This window comes from Pseudorasbora parva, chromosome 23, assembly GCF_024679245.1.
Source record: "Pseudorasbora parva isolate DD20220531a chromosome 23, ASM2467924v1, whole genome shotgun sequence".
In the NCBI taxonomy this organism is placed as follows: Eukaryota; Metazoa; Chordata; class Actinopteri; order Cypriniformes; family Gobionidae; genus Pseudorasbora; species Pseudorasbora parva.
Window position 1 is genome coordinate 21113398 of NC_090194.1, and position 24636 is coordinate 21138033.

Below are 24636 nucleotides of genomic sequence, written 5' to 3' on the forward strand. Positions count from 1 at the left end.
TACCTGATGTATGACTAACTAAATATTGGCATATAGATGTCTTCAGGTCAGGACTAATAAAATGTGAAGTATGGGCAAGATCGGACATTGGCTGAATCCCAAATGGTACACTTCTATGCACTTTCGGTCTGGCTGATGAAGTCATCATCATTTTATGTTTTAGAAGGGTAGAAAAATGGTATACAAATAATTAAGGCAACTCTGTTGATGTACATTTTTAGGATTTCAATATAAAATGTTAGTTTTGTGTTTAATTACTTTTACTAAATTAAATGAACGACACAACGCATTTGGCTCTGTTCTCAGAACAGTGGACTGCCGCCCGCTGTGGAATTGTGGGTAGTGTAGTTGTTTGAACGCTTTATCTCGTTACACATGCGTTGTGAAGCCGTGAAATCTGCACTACTAATCCCATGCGACATCTACAAGGCATGTGCCGTTTAAACTACTGAGTTTCCTTTTCAAAACATTTGTCTCAGCAGATTGTCGGTTTATGTCGGGCTTTGGTAAGTTTATATTTAAAACTTCCTGTTTAGAGAGAAGCTTATTTAGATGGTAAAGCAACAAGCTATATTCATGTGAAGCGTACGGATGTCTGAACAGATACCTAAATGTTGTTTTTGACAGATAGAGCTGCTGTAAGGACATTGATTTTAATATATATGCAGTAATGGTCGTACAAATTATGTGTTAATCTGAGTATACTTTGGCAGGGTTTAAAATTGTTCACACATTCGAGCTATGATTTTTTTCACCTTTAACGTGTGTATTGTAGAGAAACTGCAGGTGTTTGTTTCTTAAACTGAGAATAGACTGCAGCTGCAGGGCTCATATAATGACACCTGATGTCATATGACTTTCAGAAGTGTCTTTAAACAGCAGACGTGATATTATGAGTATTAATGCTATTCACAGAGCACGTTTTGTTTATCAAGACCACAAACAACAGGGAACGTAATCTACTTACATTTTTTGTGTTAACAACAGGATTTAGTGATGGTTATAGATTTGCTGTTTGCTAGATTTCTCGTGCTGAATATGTAGATGAACTTCACTGTTATGCTAAAAACTGAATTATAGAGTTTAAACCTATAATTATAATTAAATTTGGCACTGCTTTTGTCTTTTGGACTAACGTTAATCCCAACTTGTGTATGTATGTATGTATGTATGTATATATATATGTATGTATATATATATATATATATATATATATATATATATATATATATATATATATATATATATATATATATATATATATATATATATATATATATATATATATATGTATGTATATATATATATATATATATGTATATGTATATATATATGTGTGTATATATATATATATATATATATATATACACACACACACACACACACACACACACACACACACACACACACACACACACACAAATAAAACAACAACAAACAAATAACCAGTAGTTGCCAAAAGTGATGTCTGAAGGGGACATGTATATTTTTTATGACTTTAAAAGTTTGATTGAATAATAAAAAATGTTGAAAGAAAAACAAAACAGTAAGGTATTCATCTGACAGTTATTTGGCAAAAATAAAAAAAACACTTGCTGGTTCTAAAAAAAAAGCATAATAAAATGATAAACCTATCAGGAAAAACATACATTCTTACAACACAACCACTTATTAATATTTTATCGGTTCTCTTTTTTTTTTTTTTTTTTTTGTATTACAGCCTGACCAAAAATGATGTCAGCACAATTTGTCATGTTTCATTGCATTATCCTCACAAATAAAACTTTTGACTCCGAGCACAACTACACAATTTGTTTTACAAAATCACTAATTTTTAATAATATTTGAATAAAGAGAGAAAATGTAAAGAGTAAAAAAGTTTTTGTAGGCCAGACATCGATGTACATGATGAAGTCATGATGAAGATGTAGAAGTCATTGTCAGGGGCTGTGACTGCCAGACAGCTAGATGTGCCCACGTTACACATAGGACAGGAATCTCTGTGATGCTTTAGAGTCTGTGTGTGACATGTCTCATCATGTCTTAACCAGTTATTGAAGTGTCATTCCAGGTATCCATGTCTTTCATAGGAAATTGATATTCAAGTTCCATCCTCCTTCAAAAGGTTTCAAATTTTTGGTTGGCTTCTTGAACCGTCTCAGATCCGGTTTGGTGTTCTTGTCTGTTTGTCCCTTTGTACAGGTGATGACGGTTTAAGCGAAGCACGGCATCATGGATGAGGACAGTAAACCCTTACTAGGATCAGTGCGAGCCGGGGAGTATTACACTGATTCGCTGGACCCCAAGCAAAGAAGGTACTGTGTTTTTCTGTCCCAGTGGGGACTTCAACCTGAATGCACACTGACTCATGGGGACTTTTGGAAACAAATTAAGGAAACAAGCTTACAAATCATACATAATTAGTTTTTGTTTGTTTATTTTTTTAATGTAAAAATGCAAAAAGTTGGTGATTGTTAGGTTTAGTGTAGGGGGATAGAATATACAGTTTGTACAGAATTAAAACCATTACGTCTATGGAGAGTCTGCACAAAGGTAGCGAACCAGACATGGGTGTGTGTGTGTGTGTGTGTGTGTGTGTGTGTGTGTTGGGGGGGGGTGTATATATATATATATATATATATATATATATATATATATATATATATATATATATATATATATATATATATATGGTGTATAAGGATATAAATGTGTACATAGGTACAACTAATGTGTGTTTGTGTGTGTATCCACCAAGATTGTATAATTTAGTTTTTTCATGAACACTTTCCACCCTCTCTCTGACCCTTACAATTTTGGTTTCCTTCCAGGACTAATTGGCAATACTGGCAGGGTTGAATTAACTGAGTCTGGTATTTCACAAATACCATCTAAGATGTAGCGCTATGTATGTGCAGTGTGCTTTAAAACAAAACAAAACACTTGCAAACTCCATTTGCACAATATCACAAAACACACCAATGCAGGGCTGCCCAATCCAGTACTTGTAGATCCACAGTGCCTTAATGTCTCGGTCAGCCTTGCACTAACTTGTACAGTAACAGTTGTTTTTCTGAGATACTTATGAATCCCGTTTGCTCTGTCCTTCAGGCCGTTTCATGTGGAGCCCAGGAATATTGTGGAGGATGACGCTCAGGAGAGGGTGTCCGCTGAAGCTGCGGCGCTGAGCAGTCGAGTTAATTACTACGGCCGTCTGACCGCCTCTTCAGACAGACTGCTGGTATGTCGCTGTCTACATCACATTTCACTTCAACCAATACATGTTTCAAATGTGCTGTTCAAACATGACAGACAAACAAACATTAAAATGGCAACAAGAGGTTAATTAGGCCTGTTGCGGTTATTCGCAATGACTAGTCATTTTGCACATCAAATTTGAGTCGCATATTGCTGACCAAATAGGACAGTTTTAAGTGAAAAGTCAAAATGTGTTCTAAATTCTTATGGTTTTGCTTTATTGCATTTACATTCACATTTATTACGTTTCCATTGTAGTTGTACTGCCAACACTAATTCTATGTAGATAGCAACTTTTGTTTTGTGGGCATTTTTTCGCCACTTTTTGGGGGGGGGCAAAATGGTCCATTGTCTATTGTCATTACTGTAGCGATGTATGAAGCCCAGCTCACACAGAAAGTCTGTTTTCTTTGTTAATGGTAATTATTTGTATGGCAGTTAGGCTGTGTTTACACTGCAATCTTAATGCACAGATCTGGACCCGTATTCTTAAAGCTTCCAAGAATCCTATCAGAAAACTCCTAATTTACCTCAAAAGCTTCTACGTATGAGTCTTAGCTTAAGAGTGATTTTAGGACTGATCTAAGAGCAAACTTTTATTTTTTTATCTTAGCTGAGCCCGTTGCTACATATGACTAAGCTGCAAACTCTCCTAGTTTCTGTTGAAGCCAGTACAGAAGTGACTTAATCTGTAATTCATCATCTGGCCGTTAGAGACAGGCTCCAAAAGGGAGCAGAATCTCATTGAGTTGCGTGTTAAAATACCACACTTTACAGCAGAAAAAAAAACATGTACAGCCTGGTACAAATTGGGGTTTTGGTCTATACGGCACAATATCACAAAACACACCAATGCAGGGCTGCCCAATCCAGTACTTGTAGTACAGTACTTCAAATTCTATTCTTTACCGAAACTTCATCAAATCAGTATTACATCTGTTTTCCCATACGACCTAATTTGCTTTTGCTTGTCCGATAATTAAATTCGGTAGATGATAAATCTCCTTCTTTCTTAGTTTATATTTAGGTCCATATATGAGCAATTCGGTCAAAAAGAGGGATTAACATGCTACAATTAACAAACAAATAAAAAACTGTCACCTTTTTATAATGAGAGGTTTGAACAAGATTTTTCAGCTACCTTTTCAGTCTGGTCCAAAAAAAAATCTGTCCATTTAGACTCCATTACAGTTTTGTGGACATGAAGATAATCCGATCCAAATGTCTCTGAAATGCCTTCGTTGATTCGCTTAAAGGAAAGAGTACCACCTTCGGATACCATCTCCTGAATGTTTCTGTCTGTACGAAACAGAACATTTCTTTCTTTTATAAAGTTTTCACCTCAATAAAAAAAGCTGGTGAGCCCATACAGGCTCATCTGCTTTATAACGCAAAATTAAATAGTGGGCAAACGTGTCGCCCTCGCCTTGTGGTGGTTTGGAGTTCAAAGGGGAATCATATACGTGTTTACTGTAGATGTAAGTTGGATGTCCAGATATCGGATATGTATCTGATTTAAAGCCACTTTTGGAAGTGGCTCAGATCGAATATGCAAAAATCGGATCTATTGTGTTTACACGTGCAACAAATTCCAATCTGTGTCAAATGTTAGAAATAAAAATCTGATTTTTTTTTGGTGTAAACGCAACCTTAGACTGTTTTATTTGAGGGCTGTGAGTGGGTGAAGTCAAAGGCTACCATATCTTTATTCTGCCTCGTTTCACAGATATTTCACAGTCTGCTGTTTTGAATCTGCGTATAATTAAATTATCCAGCGGCTTTGATTTCCTTTTTTGTTTTGCCTGGTTTGGTTTGTGGAGGATGCTTTTCTAAAAACAGATTAGCACGGTCTTCAACCACAAAGTCCGCTCTCCGCCAGTATTTTAGGACAGTTCATCATTTGTTTGGGGACTCCTGAAGTTTGTGATCTAGTCCCTTACTGTGATGAAATGCATTTGTTTATGCACCTTATCTTCCTCAGGCACCTCCAGACCATGTGATTCCTTCTTTTGAGGACATCTATATCTACAGTCCACTGGGAACAGCGTTCAAAGTGCAGGGAGGGGACAGTGCTGCCAAAAACCCCAGCATTGTCACAATGTAAGGCCAGCCTCAAACAGGCTTTTAATGAGGTTATGAAGCCCTGCCACTGAGAACTGCAGTGCCAAACCTATACAGAGCCAGAATGTTATGTCGAGCTGATTACCAGCAGACAACCAATCAGAAAGCTAAGCGATACTTGCTTACAAAATACTCATGACCATAAAAACAGTACAGTTGTTTCTGCAATTGTTCAGTTGAACATACTGTGGATTCACACAGCGACATTTCTACAGATGTGCAAGTCATCATTAAAACTGATTGTGTGTGTGTGTGTGTGTGTGTGTGTGTGTGTGTGTGTGTGTGTGTGTGTGTGTGTGTGTGTGTGTGTGTGTGTGTGTGTGTGTGTGTGTGTTTGTGTGTGTAAGCACAGCTTTGCCATATGGAACACTATGATGGGAACATCTATATTAAGTATACCATGGGGAATAAAACAAGTAAGTTTAATCTTTTTTGTGTGTGTGTATTTGCTTTACACACTGCAGGCTGTTATGAAGATGAATTATATATTTGGCTCTTTTTCTAGGCTGGTTTCACTCTGGGCATTATCATCATTGTTCTCATGGGCCTGCTGACGCTTTACTGCTGCTACAGAGTATTAAAGTCCACAAAGTCCATACGTAAGCCAACCACATGACTTCTCTCAAATAAACAGCCATTCTTTCACATTTTTACAGCCACAAAACACAAGGCTCATGTTATGAAAGATATAGGTTAATATATCATTAAGTTAGTAATATAATTTCATCATTCTAAGATTTATGTGCTATCAAAGGCATTATGACCAATTTTTTAGGGGACCCCAGTGACATTTCTGGTGCTTTATGTGACAGAGAGACAATAATGTTTGTTTGATGGTAAAAGGGGACCCAGGTTCAAATCCTGGGGCAGTGTTCACAAAACATCTTAAGGCTAAAAGTAGCTCCTAACTTTTAAATATAATGGCTTTTTCAGTCCAAATTTTAGGACTCTTACATTTTCCAAATTTTAGGACTCCTACATAGCGCTAAAACCAGCTTGTAAATCTGTGAAAATTTAGGAGCGGTCAAGAGGACTTCTAATGGGTCCTGCACACTGTGCGATTTTTCAAAATCCTTTGTGAATGTCCCTTGTCAGACTGTACGAACATGATCCCCAATGTAAGCCATGTCACACTGTAAGATCTCAGTTGGCATTAAAGGGGGGGTGAAACACTCAGTTTCAGTCAATCTCATGTCAATCCTTAGTACCTATAGAGTAGTATTGCATCCTTCATATCTCCAAAAAGTCTTTAGTTTTATTATATTTATAAAAGAAATATAGGCTGTTCTGAGTCTTTCCGGAAAAAAACGAGCACCTGGAGGCGTATCGTGTGGGCGGAGCTAAAGAATGACGAATGCGCACAAAGTGGTGACGTCCTCAAGCGTGGAGAAACCCATGGCTATCGATCGGATTCAGCTAATACGTGATCCAGAATCAGGCTGAAATAAATTGAACAGGAGAAACAGCAACAGCAGGACGTCCATCTCTGTGGTATGTACTGTATTTAGTGGCCTGTCAACATTTGTGTCTTTACTCGCAGTTTATGAGGACATGATTCGGTTTATGGACTTATTGTATGCGACTAAACCTTAGCAGTAGCAAGCAAAACGGTCTTGCACGTCAAACTAGTGTAACGTTATACATAGAACAACAATGAAGTCCGTTAGTGCATTTGAATGACGAAGCACGCGATCGTGTCGTTTACTGATGTTTACTCACGCGACGATAGCCAACAGCATAGACATTTGAAGCAGTTTTACACACCGGCTGCTTCCAAAGCAGGACCGAACCTTTATCGCTGGGACCGCTCCGTCAAAAACACACTTCTTTGGAATGATTTGTTGAAGTCCTGACAGCAGTGAACGGTGGAGATCCACTTTGCGACGCGACTGAATGTTGTGAAGCTTCCCGTCATTTCTGCGTTCAAATTGGTTCAAATGCAGCGCTGCCTTCCCGGAATGCTGTGCTGAAGCGTTGAAGTCGCTTAATGTCACCCATAGGAATAAAGTGGAGCGCGGCGTGACAGAAGTGTACACGGAAGACTGGATCTGCACCTGAGAGAGTGTTTATGGGCGTGCATTTCCTCTCTCGCTCTAGTCACGCACCGGGAGAAGAGCCCGTACGGCACATACAAGGACCTTCCTCTCTATTAACGTCAACCCGAGCCATACTCGAAAAAAACTCTCTGAAACTTGTGAGAAACCGGAAGGAGTATTTTTATCAAAGAAATACTCCATCAAACGTCCAACATTAGTTTTTGAAACTTTGTCTATGTTTAGGATGGGAATCCAAGTCTTTAACAGTGTAAAAAGCTCAGTATGCATGAAACAGCATTTCACCCCCCCCTTTGTCAGACTGCACGATAGTGAAAGCGTGCTAAAAACGGACGCGCAAGAAAACTCGCCCGGAGTTTTATATCATCAATGAATGATGCGTTCGGTGACAGTGAGCTGCATTACACCCAGGACTACAAAGAAATCTCTAGCACTCGTTTTGGTCATAGTTTTTCTTGACAAACCGAGATATTTGACTGTCGTCGTAGGAGAAGTCTCACTGCAGGATTGTGGGCAAAATTGCACAGTGTGCCACCGGCTTAAGTCACTATGACCAAATCACAAACAATCCTAATGTTACCGACAATCCACCTAAAGAAACTTTACATCATTGAGGCAATAAGACGATAGAGCATTGGTTGCTGAGTCTTTTCTGCTTAAATGTCATAATATATATATATATATATATATATATATATATATATATATATATATATATATATATATATATATATATATATATATATATATATATATATATATATATATATATATATATATATATATATTTCAATTTGAATCTGTGATGAGATGACATAAGTGTTAATTTATGCAAAGGCAATGTGGATTGAATAAAACATTACGGTCAAGTTGAAAATAATATCCTATGATTCTACTCTTACTGTATATTGGGGTACTGATGTTGCATGTAATGTAAGTGGTCTGCTATTCTAACGCTCTCGACGATTACAAGGTATCAGAATTTCATCTTAGTTTTTGACCTTATAAATATTAGAATCTGATCCAAATGTCATATTATTGCTCAGTTTGAATAATATTGAGCTGTTTCCTCTTAGTGTTTGACCTCCATTTATCACGTCATGTGTTTCTCACTATATTATACTAAATGCCAGATGTAGCAAATATGATACTCCACAACAAACATTTTCTTTTTTCTTTTCTTTTTTTTGTGTGTTTTTGCCTAGATGTTCTATAAACTGTTCCATTTAAAAAAATATATATTTCATTTCAGGTTTACAAAGTTAACATGAGCTCTGTCTTTGTAGCGTATGTGGATACTTCAGACTGGGAGTTTCCTGATGTGTGTAAATATTACTTTGGGGCATTTGGGAAATGGTCGAGTCTCATCTTCTCACTGGTGTCACTGATTGGCGCAATGGTGGTCTACTGGGTTCTCATGTCCAACTTCCTGTTCAATACAGGAAAATTCATTTATAGTAAGTGATAGTTTCCCCCAAGATTCCTCCGCTGTCTATTTAGCTCATGGGCTGTTGATGTTTTCTAGGATGATCTGTATAACTGCTTGTATATTTTGCATCCACAGACTATGTTCACAATGTCAGTACATCAGATATTTATGGAACAAATGGAACAGATAGAGGTGAGTCAACACAGTGATTTATTATGATTATTATTATTAGTAGTAGTAGTAGTAGTAGCAGTAAATGGTTTGAAGTCATAAGCCTGGTCCCTTTGGATTCCTTGAGCCATACAGTGACTAATAATAACCAGGGTCCGATGGTTTGAATCTTCTTTTTTCCCCCCACAAAAATCTTTATTTTATTTGAACAAAACTTCGTCAAGTAAACCTTATTTATATAGCGCTTTTTACAATGCAGATTGTTTCAAAGCAGCTTCACAGTGTTGAACAGGAAAATCATGCAACAGAATTTGATTCGGCTGTACAGCCACAAAACGATGATGTCATTAGCTTATTTAAATTATCATATAGTGACAATGTGGGCAGGTCAGTATATTAGTTGATATAGTTAATTTAGTTTAGTTATTACATTTATTTGCATATTTAGTTTAAATTTTAGTGTCCCCAAGTTCTGAGCAAGCCAAGCCAAAGGCGACAGTGGCAAGGAACCAAAACTCCATCACGGCATGATGGAGAAAAATAAACCTTGGGAGAAACCAGACTCAGTCGGGTGCCAGTTCTCCTCTGGCTTATTATCAATTATAAGTATATGATTATTATTCTGGCAACCTTACAGGTCAGAAATCATATTAGATCTGAATATTCGAAAGATCGGAGGCAGGGTTTATTGAGGATGACGTGTTGATTAAACAATTATTAAATTACGCCTGAGATGGGTTTATTGAGGATTACATGTAGATTAAACAGTTATTAAATAGGAATATACAAAGGATCTGAATCATCACGTTTATTGAGGATGATGTGCCGGTGAGGCAATTTCAGGGGGGAGTCTAACTGACACAGTCTCTGCAAACACTTCAGGGATGCGCTGTTGATGTCTGGGTGCAGGTCCACCATCTGACCTGGATCCGGCCCGCATCCAGCTGACTGCTGTAAACCTCGGATAAACAGAGAGACTAACATAAGTGTAGATGCCATTCTTCTAATGTTGTAACGAGTACATCAGGCGTTATGGGAAGTGTTCCCTGTTCCGGCTGACTTAGTTAATGCAGCCTAACAATTGTTTAATTGATTTGAATAACAGAAATTAAAAATGTTTTATTTGTATAATGCCATAGTAAAGAGATGTGTTTTAGTTTAGATTTTAACTGACAGAGTGTGTCTGCTTCCCGAACAATGCTAGAAAGACTGTTCCAGAGTTTAGGTGCTAAATAGGAAAAGGATCGACCTGCAGTTGATTTAGATATTCTAGGTATTATCAACTGGCCAGAGTTTTGAGTGATGGAGTATAATGTGTTAAGAGCTCACTTAAGAACTGGGGAGCTAAACCATTTAGTGATTTGTAAGTAATAAACAAGATTTTAAAATGTATGTAATGTTTAATAGGGAGACAGTGCCAGACAGAACCGGGCCAATACTTCCTGGTTCTAGTAAGAACTCGAGCTGCCGCGTTTTGGACTAGCTGGAGTTTATTTATTAAGCGAGCAGGGCAACCACCCAGTAGAGCATTACAATAATCTAGCCTTGAGGTCATGAACGCATTAACTAACTGTTCAGCATTGTGCATTGGACGCATGTGCCATAATTGTTAAGTGTTGGTAAGTGTAATTAAACATCCTGGAATCATTTTGAGACAGCACCACCTAAGGAAGATGGCTGGGAGGTTATACATGAATCCATCTTATAGTCCATCTTATCTAAGTCAGCCATATTGCCTAGAGAATTCCCTCAGATTTTTACAAATCTGATCATGGCAAGTATTTTTATTTTATTTTATTAAATATACTTTTAAATTAGAGCTGATTTGCCTGAAGTATTGGTTTTAAATATTGGTCAAATATTGGGATTATTAGAGATGTTTAGACATTCTCATTTTGCTATAGAAGCAGCAATTCATCTGCTTGACCATTCAAAGTGTCATTCATTCATTCATTGATTCAAAATGAGAAGGTGTGTTTCTTCTGGTCTCTTGCACTAGTGATATGTCCGTATCCAGATTTGGATCCAAACAGGAACCGCAGCACCCTCCTGTACTACGACGCGGGTGAGAACAGCACAAGTCAAGTGTTTGATCTCTGGTGGAGTAAAACCAACACCATCCCGTTTTACCTCATTATTCTGCTGCTACCGCTGCTCAACTTCCGCTCAGCTTCTTTCTTCGCCAGGTTCACTTTTCTAGGTATGAACTTTATTTTTCTTAATATTTATATCTTAATATAATAGAACATAATATTTCTGTTTTATTTTAGAATGAAATAGTTATTTTAAAGGTGCACTATGTAGTATTTTTGCAGTAAAATATCCAAAAACCCCAAGGCCAGTGTTATATATTTTGTTCAGTTGAGTACTTACAATATCCCAAATTTGTCCAACTATTTGTAAAATGTGAGAAAATTGCTATTTTAACCAAGGACCCGGGACGTCTCAGCATAGAGTCTGAGTAAGTTGCCTGTCAATTGCGTCATATCTTCGTTTCCCTCGGTTCCTCGGTTTCGCTGTGTGCAACAAGTAGCCGCTGGGCAAACTCACAGAGTAACGTCATAACCTAATTTTAAACCAACTTAAATGTATCTAATATGATAAACAGAGCTGTATTACCTCATAGTCGTGACCAGAAAAGAGGAAATAGGGCAGGCGCCCGGCGACTGTGTCCCGTCATAATAAAAGTCCCGGTGCTTGCGAGGCGGGTGTCTGTCTGTGTAATAATCGCTCCAGCAGCCGCGCTCAGCTCCACAACACCTGATCTTGCTTTGCTTCATACTACAGTAACGTTAATAACCGCATCTATTAACATGTTTTCTGCCTGTGTCCTATATTCCACCGTCTGTGAGGTGAAGACCACGTCCCAAGATGCTGCGCTCAAACTTGGCGTCATCTAACTACGCCTTTGTTTTGAATAGGTGCCCTCTAGCAGACGGAAAGTTGCATAGTGGACCTTTAAGCAAGATCTCTAAATTTGGCAAATAAGTAATGCTATATTAGTCTGTCATGTGTCAGTATATTGAATGTCGGGGCTACTAGTTTATTAATGATCTTGCACTCTATGACAAGTATTTTGGACTTGATCTGATCTGGGATTGTGAGCTAATGGAAGGAGTGCAGCAGAGATTTGATGTGAAAATACTTGGAGAGAGTGAATGTCCTCTGTTGCAACTGGCCCAGAACGCTCTGTCTCTGGTCAAGACAGAGCGGACTCACAAAATCTACATGCAATTGTGGTCAGAATTATTGGTACCCCTGGTAAATATGATGAAATATGGCTGTAAAAATGAATCTGCATTGTTTATGCTTTTGATCTTTTATTTAAAAGAAATTGAACCTTTCATTGAAGTAAAAGAATTGCAAGTGGGGGGTAAATCACATTATGAAATAAATGCTGTTCTCCAAAACATGTTGGCCATAATTATTGGCACCCTTATATTAAATACTTTTTGCAACCTCCTTTTGCCCTGATAACAGCTCTTGACAGACAGTCTACTTCTATAATCCCTGATGAGTTTTGGAGAACACTTTGTTCTTTTCTCAGAGAAAAGCTTAACTCCAAGTCTTCCAGAGTCGCGGTCAAAGCTGATTCGACAGACCGCCGTTCGCCAGTTTCTGTGTTTACTAGAAGCACGCAAACGCACAACTCGGCAGTCATTATGTTAAGCCCCGCCCACCGACTCTATACACGATGTGATTGGCCCGGCAAGAATTTGGCGTTTACAGTTCAGAAGGGTATTGAGAGTTGCGACACTCGCGGCAGATTAGATTTGCTGCCGCTAGGGTGTGTCTAGAACTTACAACCTGATGAGTTAAAAATCTGTGCGAGTCAGATGGCACGACTATAAGGACCACTGGAACGTATCTCTCAATGGGTCAAACTGTTGGTTGTTGGAAACACCTAACAAGAGATCAGAGACATACCTTTATACAGAATCTCTCCAGATCCTTCAGTTTCCCAGCTCCATGTTGGTCCTTTTCCTCTTCAGTTCTCACCACTATTTATTTTTAGAATTAATTTTTGCACACCCTAAATGTGCAGCATCCACCTGGATGATGCGGTGGCAGCCATATTGTGTCAGAATGCCCAGCTGATTGGTGGAGAGGAGACAGTGATGAAGCCAATCAGTATATGGGGATGATTAGGAGGCCATGATGGACAGAGGCCAATGGGCAAATTTGTCCAGGATGCCGGGGTTATACCCTTACTCTTTTTCCGAAGGACATCCTGGGATTTTTAATAACCACAAAGTTAGGACCTGGATTGTTTTGTATCATTTTCCTAATGGAAATCCAACCATGGTCCATTATAATATTTCTAGAAGAGTTTGTCAGGTTTGCTAGAATCTGATACCATGTATCTGAACAAGATATCCAGGACCTCCAGCAAAAAAAAAATCTCTGTGGTGAGGTTGACGAGCGAGAGACGTGAGAGGAACGAGCGAGACCTGTGAGTGATTGAGAATGAACGTCACCTGCGAGGCACACCCGTCTCGAGTCCTCTCATGAGGGAGTTTGTTATGTGTGTGCAGCAGTTGTCAGCTGCCGCTTTTATTTCGTTTAATTTCGTTTATTTATTTATGAAAGTTTTTGAATGTTCACCAGTTCCTGTCTCCTCCTTCCCATACGAACAAACTACGTTACAATATCATTGTGCATTGTGGATTGTCAATGCTTTAGCTATTGTTTTACGGCCACTTTCTATTTTGTGATGCTCAATAATCTTTAGCTGCACATCAGAACTATATTCTTAGTTTTTTACTCATTGTGATGAATGATTTTTTCAATCAATTTCATGCTCTTAGTCACCCTGGTGTGCAAATTTTAGTATTAATGGGAATATACTTCAGAGATATTTTATTAATAGAACAATTCTAGAGGAGCCAATGATTGTGACCAACATTTCAACAATTTATTTTTTTTTTTTACTTTTTTTAATTCACAAATATCTTTAGGTGCTTATTTTGCCATCTTTACCAGAGGTGCCAATAATTCTGAGCACATCTGAATAACGGGTAGATTCTTGACTTTCTGGTCTATTGAAATGGATAGTGGTGTATTATGACTGAAATGAACAGCAGTTTGTGTTTTGATCAGTTCAGCAGTGTTATCTACTGTCATCTTGTTGTTTAAGAGGCTTTCATTGATTTTCACAGGCACTATTTCGGTGGTCTATCTCATCTTTTTGGTCACATATAAAGCCATTCGACTGGGCTTTCACCTGGAGTTCCACTGGTTCAATTCATCACAGTTTTTTGTTCCAGGTAAAGGAAACTTTTTTTCTTTTCCCCCAATCTTGCAACTTCTTGAGCAAGTAGTCATAAAATCACATGTGAATACATTTTAAAGGGATATATATGGTTCTTTATTAATTTCCTTTCACATGACTGTTAACCTTTGCAGTGAACTTTACAGAGCTCACCGTCAAACCACAAGCTTGGCGTTGTGTAGTGTTAAAGGTTTCAGAAAGCTATTTCAACTTAGCCAGTAACCCCTCTCACACAGCAATCCAAGTAAATTACTGCACATTTTTTGATTGCTGGCAAACTTGCATTACATTAAATGATTTAATGGCCAATTCAAGGGCAAACTCAGGCATCCAGTGATCGAAAAGCTTTTCAAACCCACATTTGGTTTGACGTGCTTCTTTCCATGATGTACTGAGGCAAGCAAGGCTGACCTGAGTCATGTGAAAGAGAAATGTGGTCGTATGAATAAGTTTATTCTGATTTATGTGTAATGTGTTGGTTGTCTTTGTTGTCTCTGGCTTGATTTAGAGTTCAGATCGCTGTTTGTTCAGCTGAGTGGGGTTCTTACATTAGCATTTTTCATTCACAACTGTATCATCACACTTATGAAGAGCAACAGACATCAAGAAAACAATGTAAGTGTTCTCCGCCTGTCTACATCACTGTATGATTACTACCTCAGCACATCCATATTCCATGCATTATACTTCAGCATTGTGTGCAAAAAAGTTAGAGTGAATCAAACAGCTGGTGTTGCTAAAAAGACATAGCAAAGGGAAAATGGAGATGAGTCATTGTGGTCGAGATGCAGCTGTCAGGAAAAACAGAAAGAACCTCATTGTCAGCTAAACTATGAAGCATTTTTCTGTCTATGTAATGATTCTTGGATATTTGTAGTTTGGACGTAATGCTTCATTTCACAATTTCCAGTCACTCAGCAGACACAGGAAATGTTTATTATGGCAATATGAATATTTTTCTTTTCTTTCTTCCAGAGAACATTTCATCACAAAATTAATGTTATGTATATTGCATAAAGAAATTGTATCCCGTTTTTAGGACCGATAAGATTTCTTGTATTCTTTTAGGGATGCTAAATGTGCCTAACTCATTAAGTAAAATTATTCAGAGGTGGACAAAGTACACAACTTCTTTACTTGAGTAAAAGTACAACTGGTCAAATTTTACTCCGTTACAAGTGAAAGTTGTAAAAACTGAATTTTACTTAAGTAAAAGTACTAAAGTATTTGTTTTTAAAAGTACTTAAGTATCAAAGTCAGTAATGCTTCATCCAACATACTAGCATACGACTAACTTAAACGAATTTAAATACCTGTATTGACTGTGTATTGGAGTGATTAGTGGTTATGAATCAAGAGTATTTCCTGATAGGCCCAAAAACCCAAACGCCTTTTAAAGATGAAAAAAATAAATAATCCACTGACTTTCAAAGCTGCTACAGAAACAGTTACCTTTATAGAATGTAGTTGAGTAAAAAGTACGATACTTTCAAATGTAGTGAAGTTAAAGGGATAGTTCACTTTAAAATGAAAATTCGGTCATCCTTTACTCACCCTCAAGTTGTTTCAAACCTGTATGAATTTCTTTCTTCAGCTGAACACAAGGGAAGATTTTTTGAAGAATTTCAGTAACCAAACAGTTAACTGGAGCCATTGACTTCCATAGTAAGAAAAAAAAATACTATGGAAGTCAATGGCTTCAGTTAACTGTTTGGTTACTGACATACTTTAACATATCTTCTCTTATGTTCAGCTGAAGAAAGAAATGCATACAGGTTTGAAACAACTTGAGGGTGAGTAATGGATGACCGAATTTTCATTTTAAAGTGAACTATCCCTTTAAAGTCATACGTTTCCAGAAAAAAATAATACTCAACAAGTACAGATACTCAAAAAGTGTTCTTAAGTACAGTACTCAAGTAAATGATGTACTGTCCAACTCTGAAATTATTGTACACCCTTCCCACACTGTAATGCAAACAAAGAAAACACTGCTCTAAACTAGGGTTCCTGAAGGAAGTTCAGGCGGTTAACAAGCTGAAAAAACCCTAAAAATTAATTAAATCTAAATGTAATAATGAAATAATCAAATGGACCTGAACAATTAATTGAGATAAAACGGAAATAAACTATATCTGATCAAATCGTGATTATCAGATCAAAGGCTGCTATTAGTCTGTTACTTTGCGTGTTTCAGAGTGAATAGTGAACACTGTGTTCATTTTACGCATGCATGTGTTTTAGAGCGGCTTGTTCACAGTAAATGCAGAAGTTGCGGCCTACCTTTCTTCTCTATTGTGACGTATATCTGAGTGAAGCGGCTTCTGGAACCAGAACAAATGTAGGGCGAGACTTGATTTTGTCTGTGGGGAATTGATTGGATGGTTGTGGTTTGTTATTGGTGGATCTCATGTGAGTGACAGGTTGACCCGCCCTCATCATCAGAGAAGAGATGAGCTGCAAGAGGGAGGGGAAGTTATTCTGATTCAAGATTACGAGGAACATGAATTTAAAACGATGTGCACGGATAAATAATTTATGAAAAATACTGCAATATTTAATTAATTTTGGTTCCATAATGACTTTAACATGCATTTGGAACATTCTAGGGTCACTTTATTTACATTCACATAATTGTCTACATTCTGTGTGGACAGCATTTTACAATATTCTGCCAAAATAAAACCGTTTTAAAAGTGAAGACTAATGTATAGTTTACTTTAAGTACTCCCTTAGGAGTTTGTTTGACAAAAATGAAAAGAGAACTTGTTCTAGAATGTGTATTTCATTAGGATTTGATTAATTGATTACTTTTAACTGCAAAAGCCAAACCTGTTGATTTAAAATTGGGGCGTCCAAACACGTTTGGCCATATAGACCTTATTCCATGACCAGTATGAAAGTGAGGCCGTGAGAAATAGATTACTGTCTTTTCATTTGCATCTGCTTTTTAAAACAGCATAAAGCTCCAAATCATGTGGTCTGGAGTATTTTGTCTACTGAAATTTATTGGAAAGATATTTTGCAGTGCAGAAAAATCTAAAAACCCATTAAAGAAAACGGTACAACACACTAAAAGATGTACGTCTATCCCTCACTTGCGTTCCCTTTAAAAATCAAAGCTGGCGCTGCTGTGACTAAGGTCTATTGTTTTTTGTTTTTTTTTGGTTTATCATTGATTTTATTATTATCATAAAGTATATTTCATTGTAGTATAAATAATAATTTTACTGTTATTATTACCGCTATTGCTGTTGTTTGTGTGATCATTGTCTCTATGAGTTGAATATAGTGAGCTGCTGCTGTGCTCTTTTAGGTGCGGGATCTGTCCTTGGCTTACCTGCTGGTGGGATTGACGTACCTCTATGTGGGAGTGCTGATCTTTGCTGCTTTCCCATCACCACCACTGTCTAAAGAGTGCATTGAACCAGTAAGACTGAGCATTTCCTGCAAATGGAATATCAAAAACATTTAGTTTTTAAAATAAGTCGCTTCATAATATTGACGTCATCTCCTCTATTACAGAACTTCCTGGATAACTTTCCCAGCAGTGATATCCTGGTGTTTATAGCGAGGACCTTCCTTCTGTTCCAGATGACCACTGTGTATCCTCTGCTCGGGTACCTGGTGCGTGTGCAGCTCATGGGCCAGATCTTTGGGGACCATTACCCAGGGTCAGTAATATCTGGTTAACTAATTGACTAAAAACTGTTGGGCTAGTGATGGGACATATTTCTGCTGTGTTCACATAGCTTTAACCAGCAGATGTCCTCAACAAGTTTCAATCATTTGGAAATGGCAGATAAGTTGAAACTATTTTGTAAAATGATTGAACATTTTGCTTCTATAGCTGCATGACACATCCACTGAAACATACATAGGCTTTCAATCTTTTGAGTTCATGGCTGTAATTGCTGTTTGGTTGAAATGATGGCTTTCTGAATAAAAAAGGGGTGGAAAAAAAATCTATCACACTTTATTTGGATTGTCCACTACAGTCATTCTGCTAACAAACTTTTATTTTGGATGCGATTAGTCAGGATTTAATCGATTCAACAGCACTACTTTAGAGTGTTAGGTTATGTTTTAAGGTTAGTAAAACAAGTTGAATTGTAATTGCAAAGTTAATTATAGTCAGTAGAATGTCTGTTGGGGAGTATCAAAATAAAGTGTAAACAGATATCAAGTAGACAGTCTACTAACAAACTTATTTTGGATGCTTTCAATAGCGATGAATAGATTTGACAGAGAACGTTGATTTGTTAGCAGAGAAAGTTGAATTGTAGGTGCAAAGTTAGTTATAGTTAGTAGAATGCATGAAGTGGACTATCTAAATAAAGTGTTATAAAATCACCCTTATCAAAGCTAATGCATAAATATCAAGAGTTATATTAAATATTGTCCAAAGACCCACTTTCCAATTCTTGAATGGTAAACAAGCAAAGTCGACATAACTGATATAAAGCAAAGACTTCAGGCCGCTATTTCAGGCATCTACAAGTCATATCTACATGAATGGGGAAATCCATAAATCTCAAACACTGCTGGCTGACCTCACAATATTTCAAATCAGCTACAAAATCTGACATGAACTGTCCTTTAATTGTTGTTTCTTATGTTTAATAGCATTAAAAAAGCTTATTTTTCTAATGATTACTTTATGAGTATGACCACTAAAAAAGTAAGCTCTTCTTTATTGTATGAATGCGTATAGTGTGTGTAATGCAGGCACACTACATTCACCATGTTGTCATTTATCATGTGATCTACCAGCGTCAATTGCATCGCTTCACTGCCATTCACAAATCCTCTCCCATGACCTCATCGTACATTCACTTCATATGGGTACTTTTTAAATGTTCTTTTATTAGTACTGTTAATTTTGACATACTTCTTTTGTCACATGCACTTTTATATAGTACTATATAGTAGGGAAGCATGCGATTTCTGATGCAGCCTTTCTGATTTTAGTGTTTCGTGACCCTTTAAAGGACAATAGGTGTTAAACATCTTTTAAAGGGTCATGAAATGCTAAAACACATTTTTGAGATGTTGCACATTATCGAACAACAGTTGAATCTGTTCTTTTTAATTTTAAGATGGCCTATTAGTGGCCTTATCCTTTATTGCTGTCTCATAATTATTCATGACGTCATGTGACATTTGTCAAAGTTGAAGGATGGGTTGTTTGCATTTGAGTTTAACTAGGGCTCGTTTGAGATGCAGTCAGACACTGATCTCAAACATGTCCCTCTATTATGCTTTTTTATTTTTTATTTTAAATATTCTTTTTCATGCAGTTTTCTGTAAATGTAAACGTTCTGCAAAGGTGTAAAGTCGAAAATGTACGATATAAAGTTGTGGTCTCTCAAAAGAAAGAATCAACAAATCGCTAAACGAGCCATTGGGAGTTCCAGTTTCATTTCCATGACCTGCATACGTAACATGGTAAAACATTTGCATAACGGCAGCCTGTTGTCTTTATTGGCTGCCTGTAAACAACGTCTACTCACCCCCGCCCTCAAACACTAGCTTGTTTCGTGTTGTTTACATGTCGAGAAGACGCTGTTTCCTCCCCTGCAAAAGCAAATGCTCTTTGTAAACCCTTCCAAATGAAGACGATGTGAAGAGTCAGTAGTTAAAATTACCACAGCGATACAACAGCAGAATAACCTTATGACGATTGCTTCTCAAATCAGTATGCAATTTTCCGTCCACTAGAGGGCGCCTATTCTAAACATAGGCGTAGTTAGATGACGCCAAGTGTGAGCGCAGTACCTTGGGACATGTGGTCTTCACCTCACAGCCGGTGGAAAATAGGACTCGGGCAGAAATCACGTTCATGCATGCGGTTATTAACGTTACTGTAGTGTAAAGCAGAGCAGGACCGGGTGTTGTGGAGCTGAGCAAGGCCGCTGGAGAGATTGTTATACAAACACGCGGCTCGCGAGTACCGGGACTTTTATTATGGCGGGACGGGACACAGTCGCCAGGCGCTTCCGCCTTTTCCGGTCAGGTATAGGAGCTCTGTTTATCATATCAGATAAACTTAAGTGTGTTTAAAATTATGTTATGACATTCCTCTGTGTGTTCGCTCGGCGCTGCTGTGACAAGTTCACACTGCTAAGAGAAAAGTGCTTCTGCAGAATAAAACCAAGGGTAACGCAGATATGACGCGATTGACAGGTGACGACAGGTGACGACAGGTGACTCGCTCAGACGCTATGCTGAAACGTCCCGGTCCTTAGTTAAAATAGCAATTTTCTCACAATTTACAAATAGTTGGAAACATTTGGGATATTGTAAGTACTCAACTGAACAAAATATATAACACTGCCCTAGTGGTTTTTGGATATTTTACTGCAAAAATACTACATAGTGCACCTTTAAAGATGGGTCAGTACCCAGTTTAATTGGACCAGCTTGCTCCTCAGATTCACAACCTGTACATATGATTAACAATATGATAAATTATTTATACATTTTCTACCAGGTATTCGAAATACATAGTTTTGAGTTTTATATTGTGTACGGCTAACTCACATTAATATTGTCTTACTGATATACTTCTTCTAAGTAGCTGTGGGCCACTATTACCTAAAACGTTCTATTAATGCAAATTGTCGTTCCTACTACGTTGAGTAAAGATAAAGGATGGGGCAAGATATGTTTTACAAATGTTTGTTACATCAGTCATTCATGTTAGAAATGTACACATAGGTTTGTTGATGGACTTGTTAATGCTAATGGTTTGGAATAATAGTTGAAACTTTTCATAATGTACCTCAAAATGAGTAGCAAATCAATGAGAAACGTCCGAATCAGAGCAGAGTAGACCGGTTCCAACAGACTTGGCCATCTGGCCAATCAGAGCAGAGTAGACTAATCACTACAGACTGGGCTGTCTGGCCAATCAGAGCAAAGTGGGCTTTTGGAAATGAGGGATTTAGAGAAAGTGAATCTTTGGACTAATCGCTTGAGAATTATTAAATAATGAGGTGATGTTCAATATCATGATCATGTGCAATCAACTCGTATCATGTATGTTTCAACTTCCCTTATTTCAGGTCACATGAATTTAAGGTGTTAAAGGTGCATTATGTAAATTCAGTAAAACATCCAAAAATCACTAGGTTATATATTTTGTTTAATTGAGTACTTACAATATCCCAAATGTTTCCAACGTTTTGTAAATCGTAGGGAAAATTGCTATTTTAACCAATGAACTGGGACATCTGAGGGAGTCGCCTGTCAATTGCGTCATATCTGGGTTACCCTCGGTTTCCGCTTTTATTTTGCAGAAACGCTTAACTCTTACTGCAGCATGCAACAAGTGTCATAGCAGCCGCCGAGCGAACGCTCAGAGTAATGTCATAACATCATTTTAAACACACTTGAATGTATCTAATATGATAAACAGAGCTGCGTTACCTCATGACCTGAAAAGCGGAACTGGCGCCGGTGATTGTGACATAATAAAAGTCCTGCCCACTGCTTGTGTTATGTTCAACTTATTAAGAATCCCTCCAGCAGCTTGTTTAGCTCCCACAACACTCGGCCCTGATTCACTTCATACTACAGTAATAATCGTCAGCGTAATCGTAATCATACTACAGTTAATAATCGCATCCATGAACATGATTTCTGCCCAGCTGTGAGGTGAATAGGGGACCTCTAGCGGACGGAAAAGTTACATGGTGCCCGTTTAAGCCAGACCCTCACTCATAACCAATTACAAAACCCCATGAAAAAGGTTATACTCGAATGAGAGTTGGAGCACAATGTTAAAAACGGACACCCTGTATATTTATTGCAAGAATGATCTTGAAGATTTGCCTGTGTATGTGATTAATTGTTTTGAATAAATCCCTTGTTTTTCCTTTCCTAGATTCCTTCATGTGTTTTTCCTGAATATTGTTGTTGTCGGAGCTGGAGTTCTGACGGCCAGGTTTTACCCCAACATTGGCTCCATCATCAGGTAAGAGCTGTGTAATATCTCCGGGTTATTCTTAACAGGACCAGTGTGACTTTGGTTTTTAAACGGGGTAGTGCTATGAAGAAAAGCAGGTTTTGTAACGGTCTGTTTGCTCTCAGGTATTCGGGGGCCATCTGTGGCCTGGCTCTGGTGTTTGTGCTTCCCTCTCTGATCCACATGGTGTCGCTCAGACGCAGAGGTGAGTTACGCTGGCCCTCTGCGCTTTTCCACGGCTTCCTCGTCCTGCTCGGAGTGGCCAATCTGTTCGGACAGTTCTTCATGTGACACGCTGGACGGGCCTAGTCGCACACCCTCTGGTTTCTCGGGTGATTTTCACAGGAATGAAGTACTGGATGTACTAACCTACTAAACAAGTACACTTGAACTTCAATACAAGAAACTAACTCAAAGGCACCAAACAGCAACTTTTTGACATTTTAAAAGTTTTGAATTAAAGTTTTTGATTTGTTATATTGCTTTTAACTGCTCTTACTAGCTCGACAAAAGCTATTTCAGCAGGGATTCAATCATTTAACTTTTATAAAATAGTTTTTTTCTTTATAATCATGTCATGATTTCATAGAGAATCAGAATTTAAAACGTTTAGTTTTAAATTGTTACGTGTGATGAGCAGATTATCACTAAAGCTGTACTGAACACCAGTGAATTCTGCCTAATATCACTGTGGTAATGTACCTTCAAATTAAGTTCTCAAATTAGACACAGGGGACGTCAGTGCGCACCTCAAAGCTCTTCCAGACCCGGTCCTCACTGTGACTGTTGTGAATGCTATTGTATCAATGTACTAAAATATAACCTGCGTAATTAATGGATACATAAAGGGAAACCTAAGTCTCTAGACTCGGTTACAGGCGAACGTTTCCTGATGACGGGGTATTTGTTTCTTGCTGATATTGTAGACTGTGTATCATTCTCCAGCTGAATCGGAGTGTACTGATGCTTTCTGTGTAAGTTCATGTCACTTTATGAAGTATGTGCACATAAGGGAAGCTTAAATGTGCACACTTTTGTGAGATTCCAAAGCTTGAGTCACTTTTAAAGGGGGGGTGAAACACTCAGTTTCAGTCAGTGTCATGTCAATCTTGAGTACCTATAGAGTAGCATTGCATCCTGCATATCTCCGAAAAGTTTTTATTTTTTTAATAATTATATAAGAAAGATGCGCTGTTCCGAGTCTTTCCGAAAAAAGCCGAGCGGGTGGGGGCGTGTCGTGTGAGCGGAGCTAAATAATGACGTGTGCAGCAGCGCGCTGTGTGTTGAGTCGAGTGCATCCCTAACAGCGGAAAAAAACTTTATTCAAAATAAAAATATGGCTTTTAATCGGATACAGCCATACATCTATGATCCGGAATCAGACCCAGAGGCTGCAGTTGAACAGGAGCAGCAGCAAAAACGACTAGAGCAGGACGTCTATATGTGGTAAGTTACAAGTTATACACTAACTATATAATATGCTTAGCGGCTTGTGTTATTTACATATTTATACTTGAATTATATCGTCGTATTTTTGTCTTTGAAGGTGTACATGTGGGAAGTGCAGTTGTGCACGTGTGTTTGTGTGTTTACGCGTGGTTTGTGTAGACAGTAAGGTGACTAAAAGCAGTCTCACTCACCCTTCTAACGTTGGGACTGCTCCATCCTTCAGCATTAGGCGATTGGGAAAATTCGGCGTCGAGCTGGGCCTTGTTTATGAAACAGCGAACAGATATAAACATTCGCGCAACTCAGTTGCTGATCCGGAAAAGCAAATTACATCCACTGTTGCCTTAACGCGGGGTTTTTGGCGAATCTGTGCAGGACTGTCTTGGTCTGGCAACCAAAAACCCACTTTTTTGGTGACATTGTTATGTGCTATGTGTAATTGTCACCTGTCCAGCATCCTACAAGCCCCGCTTTGATGGGCGTAGGCTGTTGCTTTCGCTCTCTCCCTCGCTCTCTCTCACGCGCAGGCTGTTGCTTTCGCTCTCTCCCTCGCTCTCTCTCACGCGCTTCCGGTAGAATTGTCCGTAAGGCCCATACAAGGAAATTCCGCCCCCACTAACGTCAATGGGGACGCATGATCTCAAAAAACTTGCCGAAACTTATGACTAACCGGAAGTAGTATTTTTGACAAAGAAATACTCCCATCAAACGTCCACCTTAACTTTTGAAACTTTGTCTATGTTTAGTATGGGATTCCAAGTCTTTAACAGTGTAAAAAGATCAGTATGCATGAAACAGCATTTCACCCCCCCTTTAAGCATTTTTGTCACTTTCTGTGTTTATGCTCTTGTGTATTTTTAAACAATTAAATAAAAGGATAGTTCACCCAAAAATTAAAATTATGATTTACTCG

At 38.1% G+C, this 24636-nt stretch overlaps 1 protein-coding gene across 1 annotated transcript; it reads left to right on the plus strand.

Annotated features, from left to right (window-relative positions):
* Positions 1 to 348: 348 nt before the first annotated feature.
* Positions 349 to 22751, plus strand: slc38a9 (solute carrier family 38 member 9). The gene is made up of 15 exons (XM_067432954.1): positions 349 to 506; positions 2203 to 2315; positions 3112 to 3241; positions 5240 to 5358; positions 5732 to 5795; positions 5885 to 5978; positions 8720 to 8890; positions 8998 to 9054; positions 11033 to 11233; positions 14193 to 14300; positions 14814 to 14920; positions 17622 to 17735; positions 17831 to 17979; positions 22194 to 22283; positions 22400 to 22751. The coding sequence occupies exons 2-15, from the start codon at positions 2233 to 2235 to the stop codon at positions 22563 to 22565; spliced, it is 1653 nt and encodes a 550-aa protein (XP_067289055.1). The 5' UTR covers positions 349 to 506; positions 2203 to 2232; the 3' UTR covers positions 22566 to 22751.
* Positions 22752 to 24636: the final 1885 nt, after the last annotated feature.